We start from the raw sequence: 12,238 nt of genomic DNA, 5'->3' as shown, positions 1-12,238 counted from the left end.
TGTTTCCTGGTGTGATACCCAGGAGAGGTAAGAGCAGGAATGCCCCTCTTGCCTAGCCACTAACTCATCCTGCCCATCCATATGGATGGATGGATGAGGTGCTGAGAGCACGTTACATGCTGAGAAGCTTTGTAAGCCGCTTTGAGAGCCTCTTGGGGCTCTGAAGCAGAATATAACAAGCATTCCAGACAATGCCCTTTAATCCTAGATAAGGGTGGAGAGAGAATTATCCACTCCAAGAGCAAAGCCAGAGAGCTAAATTACCCCAGCCAGCACTTTCTGCTTTGAGGTCTCCAGAGAAGGGTGGCAGGCATGAAACCAACTGCCCACTCGCCCCCAGCCAGGGTGGCCAATGACTTCTTATCCTGCACCCCCGCCACGGGAAGAGCACAACCTGAAAGGGATCCTGGCAGTGCCCAGAGGGTGAGGGGAGCTGGCCTGGGTGGTTCCTTGTGCAACATCACCCTTTGTGTTCATGTTGGAAGGCCAGCCAAGCCATGCCCACACCCAGTTCCACCTCTGCTGTGCCCCATCTGGCTCTCACCTTCCTGCCCAACTGGTTCTGCTGCCTTTTTCTACTCCTGCTGCCTCACAAGCAGGAAGAGGGGCAGTCAGGCACCAGGCAACGGGGGGGGGGGGACAGGTTGTGTGTGTGAGTCTCTTAAAGCAGGGGAAATGGGCAGCAGAAAAAAGAAAGGGATCTGCTGGTAGAGTTTTGTTTGGCAGCGGATCTGCAATTGTGGGTTTCTGGACCCACACCTGAACTCATTTTTTTAACCTTGCAAATATCAAGTATCCTTCCGCCACCCCCACCCCGTCCAGCCGCTGGCCATATCTAGGAGTGCATTTTTGTCTGAAAGGCTTGTGAGCTCAATTCTGGCACCAAAAGCAAATTCTCAGGCTGAGAACGTGCTGAATTTTAGGTGGGTCTCTCCCACTCCCCACCTCACCCTGCCTGGCCATTTCTTGAAGAGTGTCTTTCAGATGCTCCTCGTAAAGATCTGATCAGGGTACGCAGCCAAAGTTATGTTCCTGCCCTCTCTGCTTTCATTGTTTCAGGCTTTTGTAACTTCATTAGTGTTTCATCAGTTGGTGATTTATTTCTTTTTTAAGCGTGGGCCATGTTGGAAGCCTTTGCAGAAAAGCACAATGAAAACAGTTGAAAGGACTCAAAAGTCTCCCTCCTTCAGCCGCTGCTTTACAGTAAATCATCTGCGACCATCCGGGATTAGTCATTAACCTGTTGCCTGTTGCTAATTCTGCCTCCTGAAAGCACGCTGGTCAAAGGTGGCCGCTCTCATTTTCATTCTCTGGCCTTGGACGTCTGAGCAGCAAGTCCACCCCTCCAAGTGAAAGTCCCCCTTGCAGGGCAGCCGGATTGGCAGGTGACAAGATTTTCCTGCCGGAAAAAGGGCTTCCTCTGCCAGAGCTTGGAGACAGAAACCAGTTTGCAGACCTGCCAGGACAGAGCTTGCAAGGTCATGCTGGCTGGAGACTGCTGGGTTTTCCTCTCGAGACCTTGCTTGCGCTGGGGGGCCATGAACTAAACTGCGCCAGTCAAGATTTTGCCCGTGATAAGACGTGTTGACGCCTAGTTCCCATCTCTCGTTCCCTTCTCTTTCTAGGCTAGCGCTGACACCATGCTGAAGCTTCGGCTCTTGACGTGGGACGTGAAGGACACCCTCCTTCGCCTCCGTGTCCCCGTGGGCGAGAGCTACTCTGCTGAGGCCCGGGCCTGTGGCGTCCAGGTGCAGGCCGAAGCCCTCACCCAGTCTTTCCGCCAAGCCTACAGGGCCCAAAGCCTGCATTTCCCCAACTATGGCTCAGACAGAGGCCTCAGCTCCAAGCAGTGGTGGATGGATGTTGTCATGGAGACATTCCGGCTCTCCGGTGTCCACAGCGAGGAGGTTGTCCGGCCCATTGCGGAGAAACTCTATCAGGATTACAGCAGCGCCCGCAACTGGGAGTTGCTCCCGGGTGCCAGGGACACTCTAAAGCAGTGCCAGAGGATGGGGGTCCCCATGGCCATCATCTCCAACTTTGACCAGAGGCTGCAGGAAGTGCTGACCCGCTGCGGCCTCCGCCAGCACTTCGACTTTGTCCTGACCTCGGAAGAAGTGGGGTTTGCCAAGCCGGACAAGCGGATTTTCCTGGAGGCGCTCCGCATCGCAGGGGTGTCTCCTCAGCTGGCAGCTCACGTGGGGGACGACTATGTGAACGACTACAAGGCAGCGAGGGAGGCAGGGATGCACAGTTTTCTGTATAAATCAGGTTGCCAGCCTCTCGAGAAGGATGCGGAAGTGCCCAATGCCCACATCCTACCATCACTGATGCACCTCCCGTCCCTTATAGAGAAGGGCTAAGGGGAGGAGTTTTGTCAGGGTCCAGCTAAATCACACCTGGTGTCCCTCCTAGACTGTAGCACTTCAGTTGGCAGGTGGAAGGTGAGAGAGGGAGGAAACATTTTATGTTCTTGTACATTAGAAATAGTAATAAATTAATAATCTAATTTAATTTTTAAAATAAATAAAAAGAAAGGAGGTAGCAGGATCGGGGAGAAAGATCCTGGGCCCGCCCCTTGACACCCATGAGTTATTTATGCATGTAATTACTTTTGACTCCGTTTGTGGCCCAAAAAAGGACCTCTCCCAAGTTTAAAAACTTGAACTTAAATTATTCAGCACAATTTCATAACAAACAGAAAATAAAACGTCCCTGGCTTAATTGCCTAAAGTATTTGGTTGGTTATTTATATACTTTTGTTTGTATCTGCCTTTTAAAAATAAATAAAAATGCTGTTAGAATGCATATCCTTGTGCCCCTGTTATATAGCCTTGGGAACAAATGAAATGTGCAAGTGGAGGCCAGGCTGCTTTTTAGAAGGCAGCCTATTTCTGTTATGTGATGCAGTAGAGAAAGACTGATGGATGCTTTAGTTGTGATTCTTGCATTGCTGGGGGTTGGACTAGATGACCATTGGGGTCCATTTCAAATTCTACCCTTCTGTTACAGTATTCTAGGATCTCCCATTTTATTGCCCTGTGCTGTGTGTCTGCCACAGTCTGGCAGAAAAACAGGAATCCAATGCAACATTCTGCATGGTTCAGCTTCCGGAGAATAACACATTTTAGGAGGAAAAACAAGTTTCTACCCCTCATGGTCACAAAGGTATTCCTGAGAATAACACATTTTAAGAAGAAACAAGTTTCTACCCCTCATGGTCACAAAGGTATGCTAGAAAGTATGTGGGAAGAGAACGGGCTTGCCAAAATCACCGAACGTGCTGGTGTCGGTTGCAGGAAGACTGAATGAGATTCTTAGCAAACTGGACTGAGGTTCCCAGCAAAAATGCAGGGGGAAATGTGCAAAACAGTAGCTTTAAATTATGCAGTTTTAAATTCACAATTCTAGTATTTAAACAGTAGCTTTACATTCATAATTATAACATTCGGTGATGACAAAAAAAGCAGCAACATGCTCCATCCATTGTGTAATTTGCACAGGTTGCAGAATTCTGTTTTCCTAGTCAGATATTTTTTTTTAATCACCAGCTCTGTCCCTTTCCCCTCAGGGACTAGTACAGTACAATTGTCTTTTCTGACTGGACTTGTGGTGACACAGTGCTAAGGCTAAATAACAGTGAGAATAGCCATCTTGGAGCAGGTAGAATGTCCCTCCCAAGCCAAGCCTTTCAGCCCTTGTCACTGACTCCTTCATGGCCTCCTCTGGTAAGATACTTAGCTGCAAACTGCAGCTCCCATCTGCTCTGAACGCAGAGCCAGAGACAGCCTGTGAGTTGCCCCAGAGCAAAGCCCTCTCGCTTCCTGGCATAAGTTGGCATCGTCCTGCCAGAACCACAGTGCTCATCTTGCTGGAATATAAGGTGATCCAGCCCCGCTCAGCTTTAGGAAATAACAACCTTGGTGAACATAACTGCAGCCTTGCGGTGTTGGCTCCCCTCACATCAGAGAGAGGCTCTGATCTGCCACGGCCAAGGCTGGGTAGATGGGGCCGGCGAAGGCTTCGTGGTGCATGTGCAGAATGGCGCAGGAATCCGGGTCAAAAAACAGCACCTCTCCAGCATCCAAGTCCACCAAGACTCCAATCTCAGCCGGGCACTTGAGCATCTCCACTGCCTGGTGTTGGCCCTTGTGGGAAAACTGGAACTCGGTGCCGTAGCGGGAGAAAACCCAGGAGGAAGCGTTGCAACCCAGACGGGCTTCTGGCCCAGCCCCCTTGCGCTCCAGGGAGCCATAGGAGATGCCCAGCTTGTAAGCACCGCTTTTGGCCACCCGGACTCTCCAGGCATGGACCCCCGAACAGAACGATTCTTCGGCCAAAGCATTGGGCCAGTGGTCAAACCGTGCCGGGCCACCGGGGTCGGGCCTGCTGTTTTTCTTGGGGCTGAAGGTCAGCGTTCTCTTGTCCTCCGAAAGCTGCAAGAGGGGGCTGACTGTTTTCTCATCCACGTGGACTTCATCTGTTCTGGGTGGAGAAAGAAACCGGTCACCACACACTCGGCAGAAAGGTGTTGAGAACATAGCTGACTGAAAGGCAGCAAAAGCAAAACTAGAAGGCAGGTGGAGGTGGCCTGGATAATGACCCCTACCCCACAAGGAAAAGACACTGACCTGAGGCCCGACAGAGAACAGCTAAGGCCCATAGCCGGCTCACTAATGGACTCTGGAGGCACCATGGGTTAAAGTCCAGCTTTTCTGACTCCTGGGGCTTCAGGATTCCTTCAGCTTCCTCTGTCCTAAACCAACACAACAGAAGCAACTGGGGTCAGTTTTAACATACCACTTTTCAATTCATTCCCAGTAAAATACACTGTTACGTACGATATATATCAGTATCCTTAGCTCTTTAGGGTACAGTGGTACCTCGGGTTATATACGCTTCAGGTTACATACACTTCAGGTTACAGACTCCGCTAACCCAGAAATGGTACCTTGGGTTAAGAACTTTGCTTCAGGGTGAGAACAGAAATCGTGCTCTGGCGGCGCGGCAGCAGCAGGAGGCCTCATTAGCTAAAGTGGTGCTTCAGGTTAAGAACAGTTTCAGGCTAAGAACAGACCTTTGGAATGAATTAAGTATTTAACCCGAGGTACCACTGTATTTATTTTTATTTTATTTAATAAATTTGTAGACTGCCTTCTACCCATAGATCTCAGGGTGGTTCACATCATATACCGTAATTACAATATAAAAAACACAAAACACATGATAAAAATAAGAACAGAAAGGAGGCAAACAATAGCTTTCCCACCAGGCCTGTGGACAAAAGCCTTGCCCAAAGGAGTAGAACAGAAAGAAACACAAACTTGCACACACACACTGGAAGGAGGCAATGAGGAAAGTGCTTTTAATAGCACAAAATACATTTACAGCATTTTTAAAAAAACACTTCAGAAGCAGAAAGCCCACTAGGGAGGCAGCTGACCCACTGTGTGGGAAGGGAATTAAAGGGCTGAAAGGAGGATATTGAGATAGCAGAAAGGCAAAGAGATGCAAGAGAGTACATCCTAGACAAATTAAAAACAAATAAATCATTCAATCTAGACAGATTCCATCTGAAGAGTTCTTAAACAACTCAGAGTGTGAAACTGCTGTTGAGCCTAACAATATAAAACATTTAAAGATATCCCAAAAAAGTGCAGGCCAGTTGATACCAGTTCTGGTATCATTATCAGCGGCAGCATTAGGAAGCATAGGGAAGAACAGGTCTTGCTGAAGGTAAATCAGCATGGCTTCTGCACAAGTAAGTCCTGTCTGACTCCCCTTTAGAGTTATTTCAGAGTGTTGGTGGGAATCTAGAGAACGGTATCAAAACCACCAGAGGGGCCTGAGCAAACAGCTGTCCTGAAACAGGAGGACAGGCCTTACATCTCGGCAGTCAGTTAAAGAACAAGAAGCAGAGAGTAGGAATAAAAGGCCAGTTACAGGAAACCAGTAAAAGGGCCTTCTCAGTAGTGGTGTCTGCCCAGCAGAATGCCTTCCCATCAGATGTCAATAAGATAAATAACTATATGAATTTTAGAAGGCATCTGAAGGTACTCCTGTACAGGGAAGTTTTTAATGGTTGACGTTTTATTGTGATGTTAATATTTTGTTGAGATTGGATGAAGCCCCTTTGGTCAGGCTCCTCAGGCCTGTTGCCATGTTCCTATGCTCCTGTTTATTGCTTTTTTTGAGGTGGGGGGAGGTAGAGGTAGGAATCAAAGATGTCTTCACTCACCTCTCAAAGATTTCCTCCTCTGCCTGCTAAAAACAAAGAGAGAGAGAGAAAGTTACCAAAAAGACCTCTACGAAAACAGAAAATTACCACTGCTAAATAGATGGCGGTCCATTTGACGCCATGGATGGGAACCCCAGGGAAAGAGTGGAAAGGGACCCTGGCTCAGCTCTAGGGTCCCTGCAGTGAAAGGGGGGGGGCTCAAGTTGAGGGTGGGCAGGGGAAAGAGCCTCCTTGGCCTGAGAGACCCTAGAGAAGGGCTACCAGACAGAGCCCACCTGACTGGGTTCAACAGACACAAAGCCTGGCCTGGTACAGTCAAACCTCGGTTGTTGAACTTAATCCATTCTGGAAGCCTGTTTGGCTTCCGAAATGTTCAGCAACCGAGGCGCGGCTTCTGATTGGTTGCAGGAGCTTCCTGCACTCAAGTGGAAGCCACATTGCACGTTCGGCTTCCAAAAAACGTTCAAAAAGTGGAGCTTTTACTTCTGTGTTTTCGGCATTCGGGAGTCGAAACGTTCCAAAACGGAGGCCTTTGGGAGCCGAGGTTTGACTGTACAAAGTAGCTTCCGATAAACTGAAGCATGGCACAAAATAAATTTATTTTGTGATTATACTGTTAGTTGTGATTATGTTAAAAATGATGTAAAACTCAATAAAAAATGTTTTTTTTAAAAAAACTGAAGCATGGCAGCTTTTTAATTTTTTAAGAAAAGCCCAAGATGATGACATTTTTGCTTTATTTTTAGCTCTTGCAATTTGACCACAATCTCAAGACGAGTTTCAATATAAGCAGGCAGGAAGCCAGAGACTGATTACGATTGCCCTTTCCTTAACCACAGATGACTTCACTTCTTCCACCCACCCTGCCCACTTTTCCCATAGCCATACTGGGGGGGGGGGGTGCCCTGCCAATCTCAGCCTGTCCGCCAGCCCCTGCCTGCCTGTCTTCTTTCTCCCATCCAGTCTAGCGGGGGGGGGGGGGCTGCCTGCCAGCTCCCTTCTCTGCCTTTGTGCTGATTCTTCGGACCTCAGCAGGGAACAGAAGGATGAAGGGGAGGGGGCAAAACTAGAGTAAGCTGGCTCCTCCTCCTACCTCTGGCTCCACCTGCTGTTAACTCTGGTTCCACCCACTGTGTGGCTCCCTGCTTTCTGCCCTTCCATTTCTGTCAGGCATCAGCCACCACTGGCCTTAGCTATGGTTGGCCATCATGCCGTGCTAACCATGGATAAGGTGAAGCAGGGCTTGCTCTTAACCAAGGTCTAGAACCAGATTTTAAAAGCACTTCACAGCCAACCTTGGTTTATGTGGATATGGTAGGTGGGCTAAGTACAGCCAACTGAAGCTGCCATGGGGGAAATCACATACAACCGACCCAGGGTATGTGTGTGTGTGTCACCCTGCAGTTTCATCATACTCCCATAGCCTGAAATCACTGTCAGAAACTATTTTGGTGATTTCCCCCCTTAATTTTCATGCTTTATCTTTTTGTAAACTGCTTTGAGGTTGTTTTTGCAATCATTTTATTTATGAAATAAACCAAATAAACAAAAAAGCGGGAAGGGACTTTTTGATGGGAATCAAAGGTTTAATTCTATCACTGTTGAAATCGTCTCTGGGCAAATATTTATTTTTGGATGTATTCATTTGTTAAGCTCTTTCACCTTTTATAATTCAACACAATCTTTAAAATAAAGAAACAGACTTTAAAATTGATTTCTGCTTTGATACTGCATTTTTAAGGGCATGCTTGTGTAATTGTTATTTTGTTGGAGCTTCCCAAAATTCACAAGTTGCTTATGCCTGTCGACTACGAACCAAAGAATGGAGGATAAACATTTATATCTCTGTCCATTTCACAGCTCGCCATAAGTGAGAGATAAACCCATAAACCGATCACATGCAAACTGCAAGATGAGGGTGATCCTCACTTGGGACCAATCGCCAATGCTTACCACTAGGCCACCATCATCTGTGCTGGTGATCATGGTCACCATGTAAGTCCGGAGGGCGTCCAGTTTCCGTAGTGATTCGTTCCAGTGGACCTGCTGGGTGAGGATGTTCTGGTGGGCACGCTCCTCCTCTGAGTGGGCCACATCCAGCAGCCGCTGCTCCTCGCTCTCACACACACTCCTCACAAGGTTCAGGCGCTGGATCAGGACCTCCCGGGCACTGCTGGCCACAGTCTGAGAAAGGAGGACAAGGTGAAATGGGAAGCTGCACGACACAAGGGTGGGACACCAGCCCACCCAGGCCCTGTGTGGGGAACAGCACTACAATTCCCATCATCACCAATCATAGAATTGTCGCGTTGTAAGGGACCAAGCGGGTTGTCTAGTCCAACCCCATGCAATGTAGTAATCTTTGGCCCAATGTAGGACTTGAACCCACAACCCTGAGATTAACTGTCTCATGCTCTACTGACTGAGCTGTACCAGGTCTTCTCTTTGGACTGGGTCTTTCCCAACCACCTGCTTTCTGACACCCCACTTTTAAACTGGAGATGCCATGGGGATGGGGCCTGGGAAATGTCTGCATGTTAAGCCAGACAGACTTTCTCATGGACCAAAATGGGCTGGAGAGCATCAGGGCAGAGCTCCCCGAAAACGAAACTTCCCACAAGGGAGTCATAGGCCACAAAGGCTGTGGTTATGCAGAGACAATGGGCTGCAGGAACTTCTTTCCTTTTCGTAAGCCTGCCGGTGGTTCACTGACACATTTCAAACATACAGAAGAAGATGAGCCCTGCCTTTGTTCACTGCTAAGGGCTGGCACACTCATGAGGCAAGGTGGGGCGGCCACCTCAGGCGGCAAGATCCACAGGGGCAGCAGATTTTTAAAAATTAATATCAAATATCTTTGTACCAAAAAGCTACTGTATTTTTAGCTCTATAAGACGCACTTTTCCCCTCCTAAAAAGTAAGGGGAAATGTGTGTGCATCTTATGGGGCGAATGCAGGCGGGAGGCTCTGCTCAGCGCTCCCTTTAAAGAGCCGCGTGGAGTGTGTGTGTGGCTCTTGGGGGCTTTTCCCCGAGGAGGGAGAAGGGCATGCTCTTTAAAGGGAGCGCGGCTCTTGGGGGAACCTTAGCCGCACTCTGCCTCTCCCGGGCAGGGAATGAAGGCTTCCCTTGACCGGAAGAGGCTGCGCACGGCTATCCCATAAGCCAGGACAGCCAGCGGGATCGCTGCGCAGCGGTCCCGCTTGCTGTCCTGGCTTCTGGGATTCAGAATTATTTTTTTCTTGTTTTCCTCTTCCAAAAACTAGGTGCGTTTTATGGTCTGGTGCGTCTTATAGAGCAAAAAATATGGTAATCTAAATAAAAACACAGACCAGAAAAGGAGAGAGAGACAGACAGGAAGACAGAGAAAGGAGAAAGGAGAAAGGGAAAGGGGAGGGAAAGGCCTGGGGAAAAGAAAAAAAGAGAACTTCCGAATCTTCATCTGTCAGCTATATATGAAAAATATCCAACGTATCCACTCCAAGATTACACCCAACAAATCCACTTTCTACAATCCAACCTTACTAGTCTTCAAAACCATATATCATCAGCTCTTTTTCATGCAAAAAGTCTGTAAGATGTTTTGAGTCTTTAGTAAATGTTGACAAGGACTTTTCTCTGATAAAAAATTGTAGACTTCGCCATCTCAGCTAAATCCAGTAATTTTAGCAACCACTCCTCCATGGTTCATGACGTAGAGCTTCACTCCCCCTTTCTTCTCTGGTGGGGGGGGGGCGTCATTTTGCAGTTCGCCTCAAGGGCCATAAAATGTCTTGGTCCAGCCCTGCTGCTAAGGATTCCTGCATTTGCTCTCGAGCTTAAGCACCAAGCAAGGTCCACAAGGACAGCAAGGGGAATCCCTCCAACCAGCTTTGGCTGGGTGACACCCCCACCCCCAAAATGGGACAAGGAGCCTCCCACAGATTCCTGTTTGAGGGCGGAAAGCTGCCAACTCTTCGGACTTCACCTGCTTCATTGTCTCCAGGCTCTGGCAAAAATCAAACATAAATTCCTGCCCCACATATACCCCGAATCATCTGGTCCCCATTCCAGAGGCAGGCTTCATCCCCTAAGTCACAGTTACAGGGTAGGAGGGGACTCCCTAAGAAGAGACCCCCCCTCAACTCTCCAAGTCCCACCTGTTAACCAAGGTTAGGGACAGGTTGAATCTGCCTGAGACGGTTGCTACCTTTTTCCTAGCAGGGCTGCCAAGCCTTTTAACAGCTGCACCACATTAAATAATAATTCCAATAATATCCAAGACTATGTCTCAAGGCAACTCATTGACATTTAAAACAGTACACACACACACACACACCCCGCCACACACGCAGAGGGAGAAAATGGGTTTTAAAACAAACTCAGTACGAACACCTGAGACAGAGAGACTGTTTCGTCCAGCAGGAAAAGCCAGTTGGAGCGAAAATATCTCCCATGGTTTCCGGAAAGCGCAGAGAGCTGGCGTATCTCAACAGGAATGCTGTTTCACAGAACGGGACAGCTACACCGAAAGCGCTACTCTGAGTCACTGTACAGCAGGTAACTGGAGTTTTTTTTTGGGGGGGGGGACAGACAAACTTGAAGGAGGAACTTTCTCACAGATCACCTGTATTTCAAGTATCCTGATCCTTACCTGTATAGGGCCTGTTAGCACCAAAGCCTTCAACGTGTCCTGATTGATAGCCAGTGCAGACCTCACAAATAAGGGTCATAGCTTGCCAGAATACCCAGCACATGGAACAATCCAGCAGGTGCAGTTCGCAGACGGAAATCCAACAGGCAGAGGGTCAAGCTAGACCTAGTGTATTTCTGCCTGTTCGGCAGTTGCAAAATGCACAAGAGCCTCACCAGATTGCACCTGCAAAAAATGGCTCCTGGACCAGAGGGGGATATCACACAGCAGCCTCTGCCAACTTTGGGTCCTCCGATGTTGCTGGACTACAACCCACATCATCCCTGATCTAGCTCACTGCTGGCTGTGGATGATGGAGGCTGTAGTCCAGGAATATCTGGGAACTCCAAGTTGGGGGAGGCTGTTATGGATGGGGCAGGAGACCCCAAAGTTATGTGCACTAGGGGGTTAATAATTCAGCTGCAAATTCTCCCCAGACCACATTATTACCACAACGCGCTTCTTCTTCTCTGGCAACACCTCTGTGGCAAATTTGGCAATTGTGGCACTCTGGAGCTGAAGCTTTTCACACTCGTCCACTATTTTGTTCTGAAACAAATAAAAAAAAAATGAGGAGGGAAAAAGTAGGGTGCTGAAATCTCCTCCCTCCCCATACACTGGTGCTTTCAGTGTGCAAGGGAATAAACTATGCCTCTGAGTATGGGCATCCCCCGTCCAGCTCACCCCAAAACAGGACTGGGGAGTTCCAGGAAGGAGTTTCTTGACTAACTTTACACTGGAAACCAGGCTGGCACCAGCTCTAAAATACAAAACTCCACCGGGACTCAAAAATTCCCATTTGCTGACATTTGGGAGGTGGTGATGCAATGCAAAGGGAGTGCACTTTGCATATGCTCAGATGTACTCTTAATAATTCTACAAATACCCGGCAGGGAAATTCTACTGGGGATGTGTGTGGAGAGGGAGAGAGCTTTACCACATTACCCCTAATAGAGCCGCCCCGTCCCCAGCAGCGCCCTTCCCGTCGAGGCTCACCCTCCTCTCGGCTGCCTCCTCGGCCAACGGGCGCACCCGGTGGTCCCGGCAGCCGCCCTGGACGGGGCACTGGGCGCAGACGAGCCGCCTCTCGGTGCAACAGAACCAAGACAGGTCCAGGGCGTGCTCCGGGCAGACGCCTCCAGCTTGGGGGCGCCCCTCACCGGGGCTTGGGGTCTCCCCGAGGTGGCGGCGTTCCCCCGCTCCCGGCGCCTGAGCCATGGCGGAGAGGGAGGAAGGACGGAGGGCGCGCCGGGCCAGGCACCTGTTGCGGCTGCGGCTCAGGTGGGCGGGCCGCGCCGTCGGAGCCTCCCTGCCCTGGGGACGCCCCGCC

At 49.2% G+C, this 12,238-nt stretch overlaps 3 protein-coding genes across 4 annotated transcripts in view; 2 read left to right on the top strand and 1 right to left on the bottom strand.

Moving 5' to 3' along the window:
• Nucleotides 1–12,238, top strand: part of WDR31 (WD repeat domain 31) — a 79,927-nt gene that overhangs the window by 50,550 nt on the left and 17,139 nt on the right. Inside the window, exon 2 of the mRNA XM_083475223.1 lies at nucleotides 10,571–10,775. The gene's annotated coding sequence lies outside the window, so the exon portion shown is untranslated. The remainder of the gene's footprint in view (nucleotides 1–10,570; nucleotides 10,776–12,238) is intronic.
• HDHD3 (haloacid dehalogenase like hydrolase domain containing 3) lies at nucleotides 1,641–2,808 on the top strand (the record flags this gene model as incomplete). The annotated part of the gene is made up of 1 exon (XM_083475255.1): nucleotides 1,641–2,808. One exon carries the CDS (start codon nucleotides 1,641–1,643, stop codon nucleotides 2,361–2,363), a length of 723 nt encoding a protein of 240 aa, XP_083331381.1. The 3' UTR covers nucleotides 2,364–2,808.
• On the bottom strand, nucleotides 3,378–12,235 carry BSPRY (B-box and SPRY domain containing). Of its 2 annotated transcripts, none has more exons than XM_083475189.1 (6): nucleotides 11,905–12,235; nucleotides 11,359–11,457; nucleotides 8,192–8,422; nucleotides 6,239–6,264; nucleotides 4,632–4,756; nucleotides 3,378–4,480 (listed from the first exon to the last, which is right to left on the bottom strand). In XM_083475189.1, exons 1-6 carry the CDS (start codon nucleotides 12,124–12,126, stop codon nucleotides 3,960–3,962), a joined length of 1,224 nt encoding a protein of 407 aa, XP_083331315.1. In that variant the 5' UTR covers nucleotides 12,127–12,235; the 3' UTR covers nucleotides 3,378–3,959. The 2 variants fall into 2 exon arrangements, with proteins under 2 accessions (XP_083331315.1, XP_083331316.1); XM_083475190.1 differs by having other exon boundaries at nucleotides 6,239–6,261; nucleotides 11,905–12,204.

The sequence above is a fragment of the Podarcis liolepis genome (genome assembly GCF_965112155.1).
Source record: "Podarcis liolepis genome assembly, chromosome: 14".
Taxonomy (NCBI): domain Eukaryota; kingdom Metazoa; phylum Chordata; class Lepidosauria; order Squamata; family Lacertidae; genus Podarcis; species Podarcis liolepis.
The sequence above is the reverse complement of the archived record's forward strand: the minus strand, read 5'-3'. Positions and strand labels throughout refer to the sequence as shown.